This window comes from Rhea americana, unplaced genomic scaffold (assembly GCF_003343005.1).
Source record: "Rhea americana isolate MKP2758 unplaced genomic scaffold, rheAme1 scaffold_93, whole genome shotgun sequence".
Classification (NCBI taxonomy): domain Eukaryota; kingdom Metazoa; phylum Chordata; class Aves; order Rheiformes; family Rheidae; genus Rhea; species Rhea americana.
In genome coordinates, this window is record NW_028187122.1 from 2,604,523 (window position 1) to 2,627,772 (window position 23,250).

Genomic DNA, 23,250 nt, shown 5'->3' on the forward strand with positions numbered 1-23,250 from the left:
GACCACCACTGCACCTTCACTTACACTTCCCTCCTCTATAGCCTCTTATCCACAGACACCTCATTTAGCAGCATCTTTCCTTAATTAATGCTTATCCTTACTTAAACCTCTCCAAGTTTTAGATTAGTCCAGATAAAGTATGCATGACCATTAATCCTCAAGCACATATGAACTTAATTAAACAATGACTGAACATAAGGAACTTAAAAATGCAGGAGAGGGAAATATGTAAGATAAGAACTACTACAAATTCTGGGCGTGCTGCGGTAAGCCTGCCTTACGAACCTGCCTCACGGGCCCAGAAACTGCACACSGCGGCCTTGCTTCCCTGTGTCTCCACCTAACCTGGCAGGCCTATGCCCTCGCTGCTCTCCTCCCACGCGCCGGCAGGGAGCCGCTCGCTCCGCTGGCGCCGTTCCGGCTCTGCCCTGCGGCAGAGCCTCAGCGCCCGCCCGGCCGCCCGCCGTCGGGCCGCAGCCGTTGGGCGCTAACGGCCACCGCCGGGCCGGCGGCGCGCGGCGGGTGCAGCCGTTGGGCGCTAACGGCCACCGCCGGGCCGGCGGCGCGCGGCGGGTGCAGCCGTTGGGCGCTAACGGCCGCGGCCGCTGGGCGGCGCAGCGCTGTCCGCCGCGCCGAGCCGGCCGCGGCCGCGCCGCCCACGCTCCTCCCTGCGCACCGGCGCGGCTGCGGCAGGGCGCCCTCCTCCGCGCCCGGCGGCGAAGCGAGGGGCAGGGCCGGGCCGGCGGCGGCCCCGGCGGGCCGCGCGGTTGCCGTTTTCCCCCAGCGGCGCCCCGTGCCCGACAGGCGTCCCCTGCCCTGGGTCTCCCGCCGCTTCCAGCAGGAGCCGCGGCGGCCGCTGGGGCCAGCGACACGGATGCGAGACTCGGCCCGCCGCGGCGTCGCCCGCCGGCCGGGAGCAGCCCGGCTCCGCGGTAAGCAGCCGGCGCCGCCGCGGAGCGGCCCGCTCTTGGGCGCGAACGGTTTCCGAGGCGGGAGGGCGAGAAAGAAGTGGCGCCGTGCGGCGGCGGGAGCTGTCCCCGGCGCTGCGGTGTGCGCGCGGGGGCTGCGCGGCCGCCGGGGCGGGGTGGCCCCCGCATGTGCTCGCTGCTGCGGCGAAGCAGGGGGCTCCCGCAGCCCGGCTGCTCCCGGCATCCAACCCCATCAAGTCGTCAGGTTCCTTGGACCCGAAAGGCCCGCTGGAAATGCCCTCAGCAAGCGGAGGACTAATATAGGCAAGGCGTAACTACTGAAAGCCTCAGGCCAGTAAAATGCTCTGGAGCAAGATTATCCTTTGGGGCAAGGTCGGAGCGTTGACAGCACAGTGTCATTGACAGCTCCRGTCTCCTCATTTTGCAGGGAGGTGGGGGAGCAGCGAGCCTCTGTTTGTGTAAAGCTGCTGCTTGCACTGCATCCATAAAAGTAGAGGATTATGGTATGGCGGTGAGCAGAGTTCAGAACAGCTTTATCACATTTCCCAGAAACCTCAAACCTTAGCAGTACTCCATTTTTAATAATTGTTCCTGTCTCTAGCCATACACAAATGAAAGAATATCCTCAGGGCAGGAAGAGAGAGAAGAATATAAAAAGAAGAAACAGAGCATCTGTACCTCTTTCATAAGCTATTTCTATGCCCTTCGTACCTCATACTCATCTCTGTATGATCTGAGTTTCTCCACAGACTGCACTGAGCAGTTAACTAATCTCTCTCACACATGGGTGCACCTTCCTTTTTAGAAGGGTGACAAAAAATTACCCTTTCTGTTTTGTTTTGAAATGTATTTAATATGTGCATGGTACTGAATATATGTTGAGGAAGTCACGGGCAGAAAAAGCACAACCTGTGCTAATGAAGAAAAGTGGTGAGATTATGAGGTCTGAGATGGTCTTTAGTTCCTAGGGAATTAATTCCTTAGGCTCAGACCGGCTTTCAGAAAGTTCTATCTCCCACAGAAGCAAGTTTTATTCTCGTTGTAGGCTGAAGTGGTTGATGGTCCAAAGCGGTAGTCTGATAAATTCCTTTAGATCAACAGGCCCTAGGAAGTGGAATACAGAGCCATAACTTCATGAGATGTCCCTAGGAGAGAGCAGGACAGTTTGGTGGTTGTTGGTGTTGCTGAGACAATATTCTGTGGTATTCTGTAACAGATGGATTTTCTCATGATTGCTAAATGCATTTTTATCTGGTAAATTGCATTTCTGTAGTTTGACTGGAAGGTGCTAAAGGTATGAATGACTAAAGCTCATTGTTGACAAATCCAGAGTTTCTTAGATAGGAAGTATAGGAAGCATTGCTTCCAAATGCTATATAATTCTGCAGATGCAAATTTCATGGTTATATTTATATTTAGTATTTTAAATGGCTGTAAGTACAAGGTTTTTATATTGCAATATTATGCTTAACATAAGGTTCAGTGGCTTGATTTGTTCTGCAAACATGTATTACTGATACTGCTATGGGAGTATTGCGAAGCCATTTCTCACGTGACTTTCTTTATGTTGAAGTATGTATAAGCTCAGGCCCTAAGGCATTTCCTGGAAGTTATTCACAAAGCTGAGAAAGTTTATAGTTCAAGGTGAGGGATGTCATGAAATCTTCAGCAGCTGAAGGAGCAACAAGGTGACCTATGCTTGAAGACACTGATCAAATGCTTCATAAAAATAAATATTTGGTCTCTGTTTGCCTGGCATATGTGCATGGAGGTTTTTTTCTGTTCTTATCTGACTCCTGAGATTTTATTTCTGTATCAAAGGTTGCATTTCCAGTTTGGCTTCTGACAAATTAGTTTGCTGCTTGTAATGAAAGACTTTGTCCGTATCATTTTAACAAATATTTAACATTTAGATTGCCATGACAGAAAATATAGTTTCTGGTCATAGTTTCTATTACTAGTGGAAGTATCAGTCCATTACATGAAAACACTTGTTTTGCCAACACAATTCCTGAGTGATCAGGCTTTATTTCCTGTTGCCTTCATGGTTCACCACTTTTTTTAGCTTGATGTTTAAAGTTACAGGTCTTTTTAAAATGTGCTAATGCTTGGCTTCTAGGAATTATTTTTTTCCGTGGAGAAAACGAGAAGGGAATAAGGGTATACCATCTTGAATTTCTTACTTGACACTGAGGATGTTTTCAGATACAGATAGGTACGTTTTTTCAAGTCCAGCTGGCATCTCTCAAAGTTACAAGTCACAGCACCTCACAGCTGAGATGTGGTAACTGCTTGTATGAATATTCCATGTTAAGCCAATAGGTTTTATTTAGCATTAAGACACCCAAATAAAGCTAGCTCGATAGTTAAGCTACTATGCAGTGGGTTAGCACTGTTGTTTCATAGGCATCCCTCTTACAAATTTAAGAATTTTAAATTTTATGTGGATGAAGATACATCATGGTGATGCCATGGATCAGGCACCTGCACAGACACAACCTTTTACCTTAGTGCTTCCTATTGGCAGCTCTAGATGGCTCACAGTTCAGCACTTGACATGCTGAATTGCATTACAGAGACTGTATGATGTCTGTGAAAATTAGTGTAGAAAGTATTCCTCTAAATCACTGTGGAAAGGCCTTCAGAAATGTCTAGCTCTCTCCATTGATCAGGAAACAGGAATTGATTGTTGCAACTAGTAATTCACTCTATTAACAAGTGTTCTTATTATAATCTGAAAATGCTATAAAACTAAGTAGCAAATGTTGTCAGAAAAATCATTACCATATATAGAAAGAAAAGGAAGGCTCTAAAATCTTCTATCTCAGTGGGGCTTTGCCTCTGAGAGAAGTAGGACAACAGAGAGAAAATCTGTGAAACCTGAGAATTTGCAAGGAGTCATACTTTGTTTCTTGGAAATCKATGAAGTGTTGCCGACCTCTGTGCTGATCTTAGCCTCCCACTTGTTTCCCTTAGCAACATTGCTTCTTGTCTCTGTTGTGAAAATTAGTTTTATCAGCTATGTTGTAAGTTTGCCAGTATCATTTCTTTCATTTTTTTAACAGAATCATCAAAGAATAAATCATATTATAACAGCTGTTTCTTTTATTTCTGTCCACTTCTGGCCTAATGTGCCATGGTACACTAGTTTTGTTGGGAGGTTGCACATTTTCTAAAGGAAGGAAATCATATTCTTTCTCTGACCCGTGTCTAGAATATCCTTTTAATAGTTCATTGGAAAGATGCTGTACTGTGTGACATAAATCTGTTTCAGTCAGTGCCTAAGGATGCTACTGTTCTTCAATCCAAGACATTCTAGCATGTGATTTTCTGTTACGTTCAAAACGCTTTTCTGCATCTCTGCTGAAACCAAATGGTGTTACCATAAAGGAGGAAGGAAGGTTTGGGTTTTTGTTTGACACAAGAAGCCACGAAAGAATTGTCTCAGTTGCAAGTCAGTAGTTCACAGATGCATGTTTGAATATTAAGTATTTCCAATTTGTTTTTCAGGACATTTTCTTAGGAGTGACTAATAGCCTTGTAGACAGAGTATATTAATAAATGTGTTAGCAAGCTGCTATCTATGCTTACAGCACTAATGCATACAGTTATGTTGCAGTAACCCAGGCATACTAGATCTTACATCCAGATGGTCTGCAGGTGAAGGTCAGAGTTCTCCTTTGCGCTCTGAAGCTATAGGGAAAGCTTTTAAGTTCTACATTCACAGTGCATTTTTCCTCTTTATGTGGTGAGATTTTTTCCTCTAGCAGGAGTTCAGTTTCCTTATGAACTTATTGATATCCTGAATTCTAAACATGTATCAGCAGGTACCCCCATTTTAGTTGCTGACTTTGAGCAATCAACATCAGTGAGCTGGACCAGTGTTCTGTTTGTTAAATGTGTAGATGCCACATGTTAAGGGAAAAACTGAAAGGATATGATCCTAAATCAAGATCATACTGAACTAGAAGAAGATTGAGTAGTGGAGTAAACTCAGTTACATATTGTTCCTCAAGATAGCAAGTGAAGTTTTCTTTTTGTGTGCTTTTTGTGGAAGGGGAGATAATAAGATATATTTTACTTCCTGTGCATAAACATGAGAGAATTCATATATGGCTATGTGTTGAAAACTTTTTCTTCCCTACTAGGGACATAAAACATAGATGAGTAGAAGTGATACTCTTGCATGTGTTATATTGCATGTTATTTGCATGTTGTAGTTTATCAGATTCTTAGAAGACCCAGTAACAACCTAATTTTATTGAAGTGGCTTATTAATGCAACAACATTTGTAACTCTTCTAAGAGGAAAACTGTCATTAGAAAACAGACAAAACTCAATAATACTATATCTGAGTAGTTACATTCAGTGACTGTAGTCATCTAGATAATTAGAGAATAACTTTAAAGKTCTTCAGAGAATTGTTCTGATTTTACCTAAGGGAAAACAGATCCTTTTATCACCAATATTTTCTTTACATGAAAATAAAGCTGAGTTATGATCAAGATAGAATATTGAGAGGTCTAACCATGCAGAGAGTGGCACTAGAATTGTGTTTTGCAGATCTGTGCATGGAGGATCTCATCTGCACTTGATTTGGGTACTCTAAGCACCCAAGGGGTGAAGATGCTGCTGTCTATATGCTACTGACACAGCTTACAAAGAGACCTCAAGACTGTGCTGGTGAGGTGGTTGGGACAGTAGGCAAAAAGAGAATATAGCCCTGAGCAATGTCTGTGAGAGACAACTGTATAGCTCACCAACTGCTTCTGGGAGCTTTTGGAGCCTGGAAAGAGATCCTGGTTGTGCAGTGCAGTGGGGCCAAGGGACAGTGCTAGATTATGAACCAGTGCTGAGACAGGGTTTTCCGGAGCCAGGCAACTACTATGAAGAGCGGCTTCTCCATTGGAAAATGTGGGACCTTCACCAAGCGGTTCCTTCTGGAGCTTCTCTCTATTGAAATCCCCTTCTGTTGTTTTTGATTGTTCACTTTTTTTTTCTCTGCACAGGAGGGTTATCGTGCCATGACATTCAGTGCTTTGTTGTTTTTTTCTGGAAGCAACTACTCACTGTACTAGCTGAATCATTTGCTGTAATGGTGAACTGTTGTTTCCAAAAACAGGTCAACAGATGAACATGCTGCTGCTCTTTGGAGAGAATTGACAGAAGGCAGTTTGCTATTTAGGTTATTTTTAGCATATTTTGCACGAAATGCACGTGTATAAATGATTATATGCTGTAGCAATATATGGCACATTGAGCTCCAGGGTATAATTTTGATGGGGACCACCTCTGGGCTTTACAGTTCACCAAAATACCAAACAAAGGATGAATATTTTTGAAATAATCTATTATTAAAAATATGCAAGGAGTAAGTTGTTGCTAATGCTAATTTTAATGGAAGCTAAGCTTATACGTCAAGAAAGTGCATTTGGTATTTTTACCATGATCGCTTTAAGGCAGCTTTTTAATGCGATGAATACTCAAAATACTGACAAATGTCGCTGGCAGCATTGAAGTCAGTGTTACGATTTTATAAGTCCTTTGGAATTTATAAAGTATATTACAAAGGAGGAAAGTGGAAACTAATGTATTAATTAATATTTATGTTAAGCTGCCGCCTGTTTAAATATAAAAAGCTCATTTAAAATCCTCTTCTTCTAAAGAATTAAAGGCAACAGCCTCAAGCTGAATTTTAGTCCTTGTGTTTCTGCAGTCCTCTAGTTTCTTGGGGGTGCTGGTTCTCTGAACTGTTCTTTGTGGCCTTGCCTTCTCTAGAAAGCTTGAGAAGCAGCAGTCTGGCTGCACTGCTGGCAGTCTGTCTCCCCTCTGGCAGAACACATCCCTGCTGGGTTTCGTTGTCTTTGCTGGAGTACCTCATGCAATCAGGCTGCATCTGCAAGCGTGCTTCAGGACATACAGCGCAGTAAATAGGCATTTCAGAGCGTGTCACAGGAACGTGTGTAGACTGATCCAAGCTCACTCTGTCCAGTCTCTGAGCTCGCTCCACACAAGGCACTGCGAATGAAAACTATGTAACTTGATTAGTGGAGTACTGCACTTGCGCTAATAAGCCTCGCTACGCAGCCATGTGTACCACCTTACCCTATTGCTGAGCACTGCTCTCGTTCTTACCTGCCTGGCTCTGAGCGCTAGCAGAAGAGCTCTTGTTTGTCCACATCCACCTAGGCCAACAACTCTAAGAAACATGCCAGTGCATGGCGTGCTGGGAGGGCACCGGAGAGTTTGTGATGTATTGTCAGGCACTACTAGACTTCTCAGAAAAGCTTGAGAGTTTTTGTTTGCATTCTCCAGGTCTTCCTGTACCATCTCTATCTCATCAGCCTACTCTTTGTGCTCTGCTCGCATATAATTTAAGCTTAAATTGCTACTTCYGCTTTTCACTCCTTTCATGGTACTTGGTACCATACTAGTTAGCAAGAAAAAGAATGACTTTTAATGACATTTAAACCACTGCCCCCCTTGCTGAGACCTTTTCTGTTAATGCAGCTGGATTTTTACAAGAGAATAATATGTAGTATAATAAGCTGTGATGTGGAAAACAAGTGCTTTTTAAGGAGGAAATGGGACATAGTGAGTGTAGCTACAAATGAAATCAGGAAAAATTGCTCAACTGTTGCATAAATGTTGTATTCTTGTATTTTGATAATGACACTCAGCAAATTAATTATTGCAGAAAGTTTGACTTRCATGCTAAATATACAGACTCAAACATTACCTTAGTCTAAGTTTGTTGGAATGCTTGAAAGTGGACAGCAGAAAAGGGCATGTTTAAAATTTAGAGCACTTTACTCTGACTAAAACAGGTCCAAGCTATCTTAACTACTTATTACCTGTGGCTGGGATTGGAATATAGTTCACTGTATTAGCTTAACTATTTTGTATGTTTGAATATATTTAGTTTCAATTACACAGAAAGGTTTAATATTTTAATTCTTCTTTGCTTTTATAGAGTAAAATATTAATTTATTTCAATAAGGCAGTAAGTCATTGATCAGGACTGAGCAATTTTTCTTCGGCAGTGTAGAAGTTTTTAGGGTGTGTTTTCAAAGCCAGTTCACACCARTCTGAAACAGCACCACCTCTGAAAAGTGCAATGTGTCCATTACGAGATGTATGTTTTTGCCACCCCCCTTTCCTTGCAAGATCAAGACATTACAAAAACAATTAATTAAAATAAGTTTATTCAGTTTTAATTTGGATCAGATCTGACTTGTCTTGAAATCATTGTAGCCAACAAAGTGGAGGTGCAAAAAAGTATGTTGAGGGCAAGAGAGGCTCCTTGGCAGTATCAAGGTCTTGGACGAGCTGAAGGCAGCTGTGAAACTGCAGAAACCGAGGCATACTGGAGAACTGACAGGCCGTGTTTGTGGTGGTGTTTTTGGTAAAGCTTTATCTTGTGCACTTTAATGATTTGTAATTCTGGCCAGTCTGTCTACTTGTTAAGGAAATACATAGTAGTGCAGTCATAAAATGGCCCGTGTTCTTTCTATTTTTTTTTTAATTATGCTGCCTTCTGCAACAGCTAATATGTTTTGAGTCTTGATTGACATTTTTGTAAATGTAATGCAAAGTTGTCCTACTATTTCTAGTATTCCTTTTCTATCTACAGTGTCTATTTTTGAATGTGCTTCTCCAGCTAAGTTAAGAAGTAAGTTTCCTTTTTTATTTTTAGTGATTCTTCTACTTGACTTCTTTCACCGTGGCTTAACTTGTGCTCAGTGGCTTGTAGAGCTGCAGAGCGTCTTTATTCTTTCACAGCTCCAACATACTTTTGAGGAAGTTGGAGTTTCTGGTAATACCACATGGCTCCYCTTTAATGCACATACCATTCTAGCTGATTATTTTCTTTATTAATGCTTCTTTAGGTTAAAGATCACTTACTCACTGTTACATTTTTAATCTTCATATTTTTAGAGGTAGTCAAGATGGGAGATGTCTACAAGTAAAAGGTTCCATGATGTCTCCCTCTGCCAGTTCAAAAGAGATTTTTGCTGGGGTATACTATGGGCTTCTTCAACTAAGATCTCTTTGGGAATACTGGCATGAAACAAAATACTGCTGGATTTTGTGTTTCCCACCTGCTGCACTAACATTTTCTATTTGCCTATCAGCTAGGYTGAAAAGTCTTAAAGCTGTGGTAGCAGTTGAAATTACTATAGAGTCAGTACCTATGACATGCATATGGAAAGATGTCAAGAACATTATCTTAAACATTTACTTCCTCACTAAATTTTAAARAAAGTCTGTAAGGGAGAAAGTGCATGAAAAATAACTTTGTTATTCGAAAGAACTGAAATAGGGAATCATATAGAAATACATTTCTGCACCCTTTGCTTTTGAACAATATTTTCTAGAATAACTTGAATGTTTTGYAACTTAGGAACTACTTGTCAGAATTAGATACATATTTTACACCATAAGCAGCCTCCCTATCAACCATCATAAATCTCCCAGGTGCTTCAAGGGGAAATAAGAAAATCCACAAGTAACAGAGAAGTGAATGAATAAATGTTTTTTACATCATCTGTTCTAAACGATATACTTTTTAGTTCTCAGAGATTTTTTATTACTATTCCTAATTCATACAGACCATATGAATGCAGAGTCTCCTGTTGAAGACTTTATTTCTGCTAAGAATATGAGCTGTAGGGGAAGAAGAGTAATGTAAGCTCTGCACAGGCGAAGGTTTTAGACCTCGCCTTCAAGTCTATCACAGCTGCAGTGGTCCAGCTGAAGGAGGGTTTCAGGTGAAACTAGCCGCAAGGCAGTATGGCTCTGCAGGTAGGCTAAAGCAAAAATACTCAGTTACGGTGGTCCCATGAGGCCTTTCTGCAAACCATGAATAGGCAATAAATCAGACTCTCTTGCCAGGCTGATAAGTTACGCCAGAGCTCTATTTATATAAAATTCAATTGTTTAGAGAACTGTTTTCATCAGTGCTACTGCCGCAGGTAATGTTGATGTCATGGGCATACAACCTAAGCCCCTCTCTCTCTCTCTCTCTCTCTCTCTCTCTCTCTTTTTTTTTTAATTTCCAAAAGTGTGTCACAAATTTTGCAAGTATTTTGTATTCCTTAACTTGAAAATATAAACCATGAAATTGAATTCACAGATCTATGATATAGCTGATGATGAAAATAAAAATCTTGAAAATGGAAAATGGCTATAAAGTCAAGCATGAATATGTTCATTTAGATTGATAGGCCATATGTATTTTATCAAACCAGAGTAAGACTGATTTAATAAAATGGGATGAGTATACCAATAAGGGCTTTTACAAGTAAAAGAGGAGGAATCTGAATATTATAATGGAAGCATATTACTTACATGAATTTAGTAACTCCTACAAAACTTGAGCTACTGGTGAAAATTAAAGGCTGATTTAATAAATACTGTTAGTTCCAGGGAAAAAAAAGATGATGACTCAAATACAGGAATTAACTTTTGAGAAACATAACCAGCTAAAAACACACAGTTCCTTAGGACTGTCTTCCTCTAACCCATAGCCCTCTGACTCTAGAGAGAGATGCACTGAGAAAACATCTTTGCTGAACCTTGTCTGGGTGCAGGACTTTTGTTCTGCACCTGCTTTTTGGGTTTTTTTTGCAATATACAAAGTAGCTTTGCATTCAGGATCAAATCTGTTTAGACTGAGAGCACAGAAGTGAAAAACCACATTAGTAGGTTCATTTTCATATTTCCAGCATAATTTGAATAATTAATCTCCTTTTCAAATTCTTTTCTTCATATTTTTTTCTTCTGATGACAATGACATGTCTACCTGWTTATTTTTACTTGTTCAGAACTGTGCAGAGAGCAATTACTATCAGTTGACTCATTGTATTTCATTATATTTTGAGTGTTGTTGAAGTCAGCCAGTTGGGCAGGTGGAACAAATGGTGCTTGAAAGATTTTCTGTACTTTATGTTGCTCTTATTAGTTTGTATGCTAGGCTGGGTTTTATTTTTAATTATAGGTACAGCAGGAAAACAGATGCCAGATTCACACTGTTATAGGAATCAGATTTGTGGTTAGTCTTTTTGAACTTTTATTTTTTTACTTAATTCTTGAAAGTATTTTTTTGAAGTTGCTGTAAAAATTTGTAAAAGAAAGTTGTATTTTGTTCAAATCCACTGCAATAATGTTAGAACAAATCAACTAGTCAACAAATGTCCTGAAAGCCCCTCACAGATTCCTGATTTAAATTCCAGATACTCACCAGGTTCTAGATTATTAAAAATATGTAAGTACACACATATATAAGGATATATATAAGTGGGAGGGGCACAGCACGCAAGCCTGTGTAGCATACAAATATATTTCTCATCTGAGTGATTTCTTGTTTTCTGCTTCATCCAGCACATGACCACAATCAATGTATCTGTACTGAAGTTTCCCTTGGACTAATAGATCCAGAGAGAGCTTGCTGCAAATACTGAGCGCTGGATTGATACTTCAGTCCATCTTGTCTTTTGCAGTCAGATGGAGAGTTTGGAAAAAAATAGTGATTTGCTTGATTTGCAGACAGAGGGCAACATGGAGCAGCCATTCACTGTTAGTTCATTGGTATGTATTGCAAAGAAATGCTGATGGTTCAGCCCCCTCTTTCAAATAAGCAACAATTTGAGAGCTGTTTAGCAGTGTTGTCTGTCAGCTACAGGGCTTTTTCCCTGAATTCTGCCAGTTCCTCACACATTCTGCCTGATGATTCCATTGTAATTTAAATTTTTTTATTTCTATGAATGTGGTTTATGGGATTTTAGTTTATTCCAGTGATAAGATTTTTAAGAAGTTGAAGTGAACATCTTTGAATAGACAGAGTAAAACTTTTCAACAAAGTAAGAGGAAGCAAATCTCAGTAGCCACTTATTAAGCTACTTAGAAGGTAATGATCATAGTAAGCAGCTATACTGCTTCTTCAGTAGAATTAGTTCCATCTTCTTAATCTTCAGCTGCCTTTCTTAAATCTATAAAATGAACATCTGAAGTGAACTGTTGATCTGATTACAGAAATTTATTCCTGTCACTTGAACTATACGCAGCAGAGTAAGCACATCATGTAACAGGAGTTTGAGTATACAAGCTCTCTACCAAAATGTTTCAGTATCTTAAAACAGACCTTACAGAATTTAATGTTTTGGGGACCCTAAAGATGATACACTATGTGTTGCCTTTGATCATTTCTACAGAGGTTATTTTATTTTATTTTCCTCAAAGTTTCTTGTAGTTTAAGGATTTGGGGAGGGGGATAGGATCTTTTTATATGTTACACAGTTGAAGAAACATGTTAGAATGTTTTTTACCGTTGCTAGCAGTGAGGAAGAGGTTAGCTATTTCAAAAAGAAAGCTGAAGGTTTTCCTTGAATTTCTTGGATGAGATGACTTGCTGAAGGTCTAATGAAGGCATAATGTCCTGTTCTCTTTTCTAATCTCTCTTCTCTTTTTCAGAAAAAGCTAGTAGCTATTCCTGACCATACAGACATCTCTGTGATGCCAGAGGAGAGAGTACGTGCCTTAAGCAAACTCGGCAGCAATATCACAATCAATGAAGATATCACTCCACGTCGTTACTTTAGATCTGGAGTAGAAATGGAGCGAATGGCATCCATATATCTGGAGGAAGGAAACCTGGAAAATGCTTTTGTCTTTTATAATAAGTTCATAACGTAAGAAACAATTTGTTGTCATCATAGCTTTTGAGTCTGAGTAGCCTGAAAGAGTCACAGCGAAAACTGGGCACTTTAAATTAGGAGAAAAATGTTTATAATTGTTTTCTTATTGAGTAGCTTTGTTCGTTTGAGATCTTTACTCTAACCACAGTCTTTGTTATAATTTCTTCTCAACTGTTAGTATAGTAGTCATTATATGTCTATTAGTTGCCAGGCATGAATTAACCTCATACACTGAGCTTTCAGTTTACTGTACCAAGCTGTACTATGAGCAGTGTTGGCTGCAGGTTATTCTGTTTCTATCAGCATGGTTGTAAAATACAGTACATGATTTAAAAAGCAATATTTACAGAACAGTTCTGAGACTTTTAACACATGTATACTATGAGCTTCTGCAGATCCTTAAGGCTGTAGTATCACAAAGCACTTAGATAACATGAAAGGGATTTTTACCTCTCTTTTTACTCTTTGTCTTTTTGCCATACAAGAATTTAAGTGATAGTTTAAATTAATATGTATGTAGGAGCTTGTTCAAGTCATCTGAGATGCAATGTTCAAAATTTGCAACACGTTAAACTTATTTCCCTGCTAACATAAATGCTATTGTGAATCTTCCTCAGACTACTAAGGCAAACATGTGCATGTTTAATTTTCTAGCTTGTTTGTAGAAAAGCTGCCCAGTCACCGAGACTATCACCAATGTGCAGTACCGGAAAAACAAGATATTATTAAGGTAGGGTTATGGTTTCCTGGCCTTTAAGAAACTTTCCTAGCATTCCTTTTCTCCCAGTGCAAAAAGAAGCCCAAGGGAACCGTCACAGCTTGAAGTTCTGATAACTTTCTCCATTTCTCATTCGTGTTTTATTTCAGTTTAGTCATTTGATCATTACTGGAAAGTAAATTACCATTCTAAAGGGTAAGCAAGAACTATCTCTGAATTAAGTCTATGGATTGTTGGAAACCCAAGTACATCTTTTTCTAAAAATATATGTTTAAAATACACTAACAATACTTAGAGTTTGATTTTAGTCCCAGTTGCATAAACAGCTAATGGTCCAACCTCTGACTGTTGCAAACAGAAAGAGAGATGTATGGAATTACTGGTGTCTGTACATTATTTGCTTACTCTGCTAAATAATCAAAGTATATTTTTGCTTTCTCTATTGCTAAATATGCATTTAGTTTTGTTCATTTTTTACCAGATTTTTTCTCCTCCACTTGTATTCAAAATGGTTTCACTATTGTTTTGCTACAAGAGAATTTTCAAATACAGCCTTATACTGAATTTAAAACATCTAGGATTACCAACTGAGACTATTTAGAGTATACACTCTCTTCTACTTCCTACTGCCACATTTGCATGGGTTTTTTGTACTGTTAAAGTTTAATAATGTCATCTGCAAAGCCAAGAGGCTTCATGCCAAATTTTATTTGAGTTTGGACCACAATCTAGGAAAACGTCCCTACTGAGAAAGGGCATTTAATATATGTTCCCCTCCAATAGAAGTCAGTAGGGTTAAGCACATGTTCGTATTCTTACCCTAACCAACAGCCTCTAAATTATTTTGCTGTTGTCTTTGCATCAGTAGAAAACATTGATGGACTCTATTGTGTGTTTGGTGTGTGTGTGTGTAGGGGGGGTGTTTGGTGGGGGTGTTTGGTNGTTTGGTGGGGGTGTGGGGGGGAGTGTTTGGTGTGTGTGTGTGATGCAGCTCTATTTCTGTTCAGGGAGTCCTAGAGAAAACTGTCAGTCCTACCTGAAATAATGAAAGTTGGAGTTAGCTTTAGGTATAAAATACAGCTAAGTCAAAAATGTTCGTCGTAACACCTCTGTTAAACAAAACGAGATAAAAGGTGATTAGAAAAATGACTCATCTTCCCTTAACAAGCGGTCACACCTTTCACTGAGGTAAATTAAGATCACTTCATTGAAATYTATGTACTATATAAGTTTATTCCAGCTGATGATTTAGTGTTTATTTCTACCTTTCTTTACTGGGAGAATAGTTGYGTTTTTTTATTTTGAATTTTTTGAAATCTGTATTACAGCTGAATTTGTTTATCAGGTGGTTCTTTTGAAAAGTAAATTTTATCTATTTTTCCCCCCAAAGAAATTGAAGGAAGTTGCATTTCCAAGGACAGATGAATTGAAGAGGGATCTTTTAAAAAAATATAACTTAGAATATCAAGAATATATGCAAAACAAAGTAAGTTTTATATGGATATTGAATCACTGTATGAATTTTTTTTCCATCATATAAAATTTTAAAAAAATTAAGCAGCAAAATGATAGCTCTGGAAGAAGCTAATCATTTAAAGGACATTTAAAGGACTACTTTAGAATGATTTTTCTTTTCTCGGGATCTGTTTATAATCTGAAAATAAGTAATGAAAGTGTGTGCTTGGAAACACATGTTCTGTRATGACATTAACTTAATAGAAATCTACAAATATCTGAATATGTCTTTGGTGCACTCTGGTTTTGTTTTATAAAGAAGATGCTGTTCAGACACATGAGTATGTGGAAAAGGCCCACTGACTCCTAACACGTTTGATTTTAATTGATCCTCAAGGAGTTTTTAGGTCACTGCTAAGAGCTATGTCCTTTGTAATAAAGTCACTGAAAATTGGATCTGTAATTTTAAAAACTTGTCTTGGAAAGAGTGTCTAAGAAAGTGTCTTTCCTGTCCTTCCCTTGAAATGGATCTAGGGAAGTATGCAACAAAAATCAGTATTCTGTCACTGGTTTGAGTCTTCCTTTTCTGCTATAAATTGTTCGTACTACTCTGTTCTGGGCTTTTGTTTTTTTCCCGCATTTGCTTCTGATGGTGTTTGATGCTGTCCCTTTAACAGGGAGCAAGAAGGACTGTTGAAACCAGAGGCTTCTCTGCAGTTTGTGGAACAGCAATTTGTTTGAGGGCAGGCAGCGCAGAGCAGAGCAGAGAAGGCACCTAAAGTGTGAGAGGCTGGAGAGGCTACGCACACAAAACTGTGTTAAGCCTCTTTAAGTACAGGGAGCAACACAAGGAAAGTTAAACTGACATAAAGGAAGAAAGGTAGCAGGAGAAAGTCAACCAACCAACCAACCAACCAACCAAAATGGCAGCAATAAGTCGCAAAAACAAGCAGCACATAAAATAATGGGTTATGAAATCTATCCAGAAAACCAAGATACTCATGGATCTCTTGTTAAATTGAAAATTGTAAGGCCTTAAATTTCTGCCTCATCTTTTTACTGCTACTATTCTGAAAACACTTTTTTTTTGGTAGTATTTCATTATAAAAGTTAAATGAGTCAAATGCTATCACTACTGAAGTAAAAACAAAGCATCACAGGTATGCGTACTGAAAGCTTTGTGTTAAGAATCCATACCTACCTAATTCCATAACTACCTATTTCCTTCCATGTCAGACTACTTTTGTGGATATAGCCACGTTGGCAGTTCAGTTTACAGGTCCAAAGGCTTTTAAAGTTTAATGACAGGATTTGGTGGTCTTAGTCACAATTAGTTTGCTTGCTTCCCACTCCCCCCTTTTTTGTAGCTTTTTTATTGTTCTGAGAATCTAATTACTTTGCATATGTTTCAGAACAAATGTAAAGCTGAATTTCTGAAGAAATTAGAGCAGCAAAGGTTAATAGAGGCAGAGAAGAAACGAATCGCACATATGCGGCAACAGCAGCTTGAATCAGAACAGTTTCAGTTCTTTGAGGATCAACTTAAGAAGCAAGAATTAGCTCGAGATCAGAAGATTAAAGAGAACATGGTTATGTCTGAACAGATAGATGGAAGTATGCTATCTTGTATTTCTGTACCTGAGAACAGTTCTTTATCTAACACCTTGCTTGAGAAAAAAGAGAAGAGTGGCACATTCAGCTGTACCGGACATTCACCTCCAGTAAACCAGGCCCTAAAGCCAGCAGCTGCTTTAAGTGCTGTTCAGAGTAAGTGCATAGGTCTGTTATTTTATCTGCTTCTTTGCTGCTTATAGCAGTCCATACATTGTATGTGCATGTGTTCTTATTCACTGTGAGGGTGCCCATAGTGAAATAAGAATGAACAGGTCAATGTGTACACAACAGTTCCATTTATTTTCCTCATTTTAGATGAGATTAATTGTACAGTTTCACGCTTCCAGTTGAATGCCAATAGATAGATCAAGCCTCAGTCTTCCTATGGAGCCTGACACAGACTTCCTATGGAAGTCTGAATCTTACAGTGAACTTCAAGAGAACAGAAGCAGAATGTGCAGGGGTTCATTGAGAGAGCTCTTTGGGAAACCTTGGCCTGGAAAATGGTGTCAGTCCACAGTCACCTCAAAGGCAAGTTAGCTAATAGCTTTCATCAGTTGGTGACCTGCATTTAGGACAAAGGACTTACTTACACTCTAAAAAATTATTTTTAGCCTCATTAGAAATCTGATGGGGTAAGTGTAATTCTCTGCTTTTTAATAATTGCATGTAACTATGTAAATTTGTATAAATTACAAATCTCTCTTTCTCTCCTTTTTTTTTTTTTTTTTTTTTTTTTTTTTTTGGGGGGGTTGTTTTTTTTTGCTCAATTGGCCGAAGCACTCAGAGGTGTAATTTTACCCCGGGATCTCTGTCACAAGTTTCTGCTGCTAGCAGAGACAAATACAGCAAGAGGAATAGAGACATGTGGAGTTCTCTGCGGAAAACTGGTATAGTTCAACCTTCACATTTTTATGGGGAAGGCATTTTTAAGAGTAGTATATTTTCTGGTAATGCACTGATTTTACAGCAAATGCAGATCTTAAACTTAGTAACATTCACTTCAGATGTAGAACTGTGGCCTGCTGCTTGCCTACTGGCATCATCTAATTCATAACCACAAAATCAACAACAACAAAAAAAGGAGAAGAAAATCCCCCTGTCCAGCTGTAGCATTGATTTACAGGCCATTTGTTCCTTTGACTTAGATAATGGTTAGTGTCTTTTCAGAACAGGGAAAGATGTGCTGTTGCCGTCATACAAAGAATTTTAAAGTTAATATCCAAGTGCAGTTAAGTCATATAAAGGCAAAGAATAGCAAGAGTAGTAATGTTCCAAGTTTCACAGAAATAATAATAGTATTCTCAAACATATGTTTTTAAGTTTTTTAAAGGACATGTTTTTGACAGTGGTCTCTGCAGACATTTCAAATATAACAGCCTTCTATTGTTACTAATACTGCCCAATATATTTTCACAATATAACACTAAGGTGTACATTCAGGTGTTGTAAGTGAATATAGCTGAGGCTGATGTATTTCAGATCCCCATTCAACATTTATTTATTAGTTCATTTGTTCCACTCTCAGTCATCATCTCAATTTTTATTTTACAGACACATAATCAGTTTACCATTACCCATGTAATAGTGCCAAAGCAGTCTGCAGGACCAGACTACTGCGACATGGAGAATGTGGAAGAATTATTTGGTGTTCAGGATCAGTATGATCTCCTTACTTTGGGGTGGATCCATGTATGTATTCCTTGTAGGTTCTGGTTTCTTTTCTTTTTTTGGCTGTACATGTTACATGAAAAATATATTGCTGAAAATAGCAAACTGAAGGARTAACTTGCATGATCCAAATTAATTTGCTCAAGATTCTAATCATTGTGGTGTAACTGAGCATTAATGTTCTTCACAGATAAGAAATATTTATTAATTAGTGAAGTTTTGAGCATCTAGTTGACATAATGGGCCTGGTTTTGCCAGAACAACAGTACTTTATGTCCAYTTAAGAGTATTTTTATTACTTTCTAATGTTGTTTATTTTTTTCTATGCCCAAAATTTAATTTGGGGGAGGTATTGTGTTATTTAAACTTTGTTAATTACATGGAGTGTGATTTCACTCTTAGGGATTTTGGCCAATCAAGTCATTTCCCTTTGTCCTGTGCTGCTTCATTCTGCTTTCTTTTACCTCATGATCAGAAAATTGCTTGTACATCTGATTGTGAATGTGCTTCCGTGAACCTCATGTTGAAAAGCTACCCTGACAGTGTAGGATCTGGGATAATAGGAAGTTAAGAATTCAATCTGCAGGAATTACTGATACTTTTCGTTGCTACAAATTATTGTTTCTTCTGGAATGTATGTCAGCTGTGATTTGTTAGAAAAATTTCATGATGTAGAGATTTCCCTTTCTTTTTGTAGACACATCCAACACAAACTGCATTCTTATCCAGTGTTGATCTTCATACTCATTGTTCTTATCAGCTAATGTTACCAGAGGCCATTGCAATTGTTTGTTCACCAAAACATAATGAGTGAGTTCTGATTTTTCTAAGTAATGTTTAGATATTTTTCTCTGCTCCTTATCTTAAACTTAATGAAATACAAACTGGAATGAAGGATAGGAATGAGCATATTGTGAGTTAGTTTTCTTTACGTTGTTTAGACTTACATTCCAGTGAGTCCGTATGCACAGTACCGTTTCTGGCATCTGTCTCCTCCTCCCCTCCCGGCCCCAGGTTTTAAATTGTATTTGTTTTTATACTCTGCTGAATCCAGTAGTAATGACAAAGGATGCTTTCCTGTAGGCTTTATTGTCAGCAGCCTGCCAGAGACCTATCTTTATTCTCTCTGATGAATGAAGTGGAAGAGTTTAGAGGTATTTGTCTATGATGATAAGAAAATTGCAAATGAGTAGTGAAGGGTCAAAGCTTACATTTAAGATCCTGTTTTTGTATTTCATAAAACACAAGCAGCAAGTATCTAGTTAAAACCTGGAACTGCATAACAATTACTGTGAAAAATGTATAGCCTTTGGGGTTGGACTAGATGACCTCCAGAGGTCCCTTCCAACCTCAACCACTCCGTGATTTTTTTGCTGTGCTTGGCATTTCAAACCCTTATGGCCATTATTTAGTACTGTGCATTTCTTAAGCCTTTCTTATTGGCCATCTGCTCCTATAGATTTCCATGGATCCCGTTCTGACTTCTTGTATGGGTCGTTCAGGTTGCAGAGCTGTAAATATAGCTTGAGTGACTGGTGCAGAAATGCTAGGGTTTATAACCCTGAGCAGCAATGTCCAACTACATTTTAAAAACTCTGTAAGTAAAGATGTAAACATCTAGATGTAAACATCTGAATAGCTTCTGTTGATATCCTGTAAACAGGTATAATCTGTAACCTGTAAATGCCTGTAACATTTATTAATCATGTTTTGTCCTGTAGTTACTAGGTATTAACTTTTATTTTCTTTTTTTTTCCAAAAATAAGCATAATTCAATGTGTTCAATGTAAATGAAATGTGTGATCAACAGTAGTATCACTTTATAAGCAGACTTGCTTAGAAGTTGCATTTACCTATTACAAAAGCAGCAGGGCATATCTATTTCTTGGAAATACAAAAGAAAACTGTCAGGCTGTTTCTATTTATGCAGAAATGTTCTGATGAACAGAATTCTGCAGCTATGCAGCAGAAATATTGCTAACAGGACTACAGAGTATGATCAGATTTTGCTGCCAGCTGTGACTGTGCTACAAATTACCAACTGTGGAGCCTATTTGTTGCACAACAGAGGCACAACACATTCGTTGGCAGGATGGCGGTGGAATGCTGTTCCTCCACCTGTAGTACAGGCAGCAATACTGTGTGCCCGAACAGCCTTCACAGATGGCTGAAGAGCTCCTTCCTTCTGTTTTAGCTGGCCTCAGCAAGAGCCCAAGCATATGTAAATAAGAAAGAAGGTAACAAAGCTTCATGCTCTGTCTTCTCAATTTCCTACTCCACTTCACCTGAGCAACGATGTTGATTTCGTGGAGACTCTTTTATCTCAGTACAGACTAAACATCTACAGCCCAGCCCTTCAGTAGTATTTCTGATGGTCTGTTTCTCACCTCATGTAAAGAGCACTGAACTCACTGTGATTAACAAAAGAAGGGTAGTTTTTTCTTTTTTTTCTTTTTTTTTTTTTTTAACTTCTTACTACTCCAAGTGTTAATCATGCATATGCAGCAATGTGTTTTCTTCTACTCTGAAGAAAATAGTCTACTTTCACTGTTTATCTAAGTTAAGTACCTAAAGATTTGTGGAGATACCTATTCTTATTAGTCATTTATACTGTTAAGCTTAAAGGCTGTTCTAAGTTGTCCTTGTATAGAGTTTAGTGAGGGAATTGCAATCTAGAAGAGCTAAATTCCTGCTCTGAATCTGTGCCTGTATGAACTGCCCTCWTCCCTTAGTGGGGCTGCCCTGCCTAACAGGCATAGCACCAGTACTATGTCCTCACTCGCCCTTTTCCTTGCCACCTCTCCTTTTATAGGAGTAAAACTCTGGTTGATTTCAAATATCGTAAGAATCTGACCCAGCCTTATCTCCTGTGTATCAGAGGTTATTAAGTATCATTCTTCCTTCTGTTCAGCAACCAATTTGTATGTGAAACACTGGACTTCTATTACAAGGGCAGTACTTAACAGTATTTTCATCTTTTACTTCCAGCACTGGTATCTTCAGGCTTACTAACACTGGCATGCTTGAAGTTTCTGCTTGTAAAAAGAAGGGATTCCATCCACATACAAAGGAGCCTAGGTTATTTAATGTAAGTATATAATACAACATGGTTTTACTGTTCAAATTCTTGCTCATGGCTCTGCTTCAAACAGAAATTATACCTGCTGTAAATTAGGTTTCTTTGTATTTTTCCCTCTCTTAAAATAATGTAATTCATTAGTTCTTCTTCACTGAAACATAGGTCTATCAGAAGTCTACTTAAAAGTCAAGAGATGCCATGAAATTACTTTTATTAGTAACTGCCTCAGGTTAGGCACCAGCTGAATGGCAGTTTCTATCAGTCACCACTTCTGCTGGCTTTCAACAGAAGCAAAAGACACATTCAAACAGGAGTTGTTATTGAGCTCTTCTGTTTTTAAACAAAGAATTCAGTTCATCTCCCAAGCTGTGGTGACCCAACAGAACATGCCAGATGCTGCAAAGTACAGCTATGAATACATTAAACCCCATTTCCTTCATTACCTGTAATTTTTCTCCAGCTTCTCAGAAGCTTTTCTCAGGAACTACRGAATTCTTCAGTGTTTTAAAAGCCTACTATGCTATTTGTATGGCTGTACAGTAGTCCTTCATCATTATTTGAAATGTCATTGTTTTCTGAAAGACAGCAGTCTTTTTACCTTTGAATAATTGAGTTTTTTTTTTAATTGGGGATCAGTTCAAATACAGACCAGCTTATACCTACAGCTCAAAATCAAATAATCAAATGCAAAGAAATAATACTGAAGGAAGACATTAGAACTTACTTTTTTGTGGTACAACTGTCAGAATGTCACTATTAATCCTCAAAAAGGAGAGGAGTTTGAATTTTTTGTTCTTTTATCATTGACTCTATAAATATGGACAAGGTAGTCCAGGTCTGAAAATTTTTAAGGCTTTTGTTCCAGGTTAGCTCTTCTCAGTGGCCCTTTACCAACTTGAGTTCATAAGTGAAGTCACTGGCCACTTGAACTCATTTACAAACATGCATACTGCTGGTATTGTATACCAAACACAAACTTCTTTTCAAGTACTATCCCCAAAACACATTGATCTTCCAAAAAGAACAGTGAGATTGTTGTCTTATTTCCTGGAGGAAAAATATCAGGTATGATAATACAAGAAACTTCCTGAAAACTGACCATAATTTGTATCCATCTGATCTACAGTACAAGTTCTTTTCCACAGACCCAACACAAGCATTTACGATTAGTTAGTGTTTTAGACACGGTCATGACTAAGTAATAGCTTTAAAATTCATCATTTGAGCAGAAACATCTGAAGCTGTTGCAGGAATTGAACAGACTTCACGCTTGGCTTGCTGCAGTTTCCCATGCACCCGTTCTATTGCAACTCTCAACCCTTTCCCCCTCCCTTTCAAATATACCATGCTGTGATTCATAAAGGACAACACAGAACTATAATCTGTTTAACAGGCCAAGCAATAGCCTTTTAGAAATGTAGGCTRGATTGCACGTTGTAGTCCTTGCTGTTTAGCAATCTACATCTGTGAAGATACATCTGTCTATTAACGGGCACAGTGATAGGTACAAAGTTGTATACATAGGCATAATATTAAGTAGGCTCAAGAAAATCAGAAGGGAACAGTAGCCCGCATATGTTATTTTACTCAAACTGATTTCTGTGAATAACAGGTTGACTTTTTCTACAGCCATGTACCCATGTGGTCGGGAAAGACATGAAGATAATTGTGCTGGATCTGAGGTGATACGGATGGACAATAGCAATGCTACTAAGCAAATGGCCAAAATAGAAAAATGGCTTCCAGTTTTCATACATTTTCAGATATGACTTTTATATTTATACATTTTAAATTGAATGGTTTGATATTTATTGGTCTTGACCATTTTGGAGTTACTTTGCTCTGTCAAGATGGACTTCAGTGACATAAACCCTGAAACTGTAAATGTATGTCAATAATACAAAACACAATAAAATGAACTTCAAAAAACTGTAATGCTGTTAAAGTAATGCTTCTTTTGTCACTGTTGGCATTCATTGTCTCAGGAGAATTACAGTGTTTTTTTAACAGCATTTGGCTGTTCCAGCTATGTACATCTCTCTAACTGCTTCTGTAGATTTATTTATATGTAGTAGAGGCAAATAAGTC

General features: G+C 38.7%; 1 protein-coding gene across 1 annotated transcript; it reads left to right on the plus strand.

Moving 5' to 3' along the window:
• The first annotated feature begins 775 nt into the window (after positions 1 to 775).
• On the plus strand, positions 776 to 23,097 carry STAMBPL1 (STAM binding protein like 1). Its single transcript, XM_085324726.1, has 11 exons — positions 776 to 932; positions 11,313 to 11,519; positions 12,402 to 12,619; positions 13,280 to 13,355; positions 14,734 to 14,829; positions 16,211 to 16,565; positions 17,178 to 17,302; positions 17,967 to 18,104; positions 18,781 to 18,893; positions 21,072 to 21,171; positions 22,792 to 23,097. The coding sequence occupies exons 2-11, from the start codon at positions 11,436 to 11,438 to the stop codon at positions 22,846 to 22,848; spliced, it is 1,362 nt and encodes a 453-aa protein (XP_085180852.1). The 5' UTR covers positions 776 to 932; positions 11,313 to 11,435; the 3' UTR covers positions 22,849 to 23,097.
• The last annotated feature ends 153 nt before the right edge of the window (positions 23,098 to 23,250 follow it).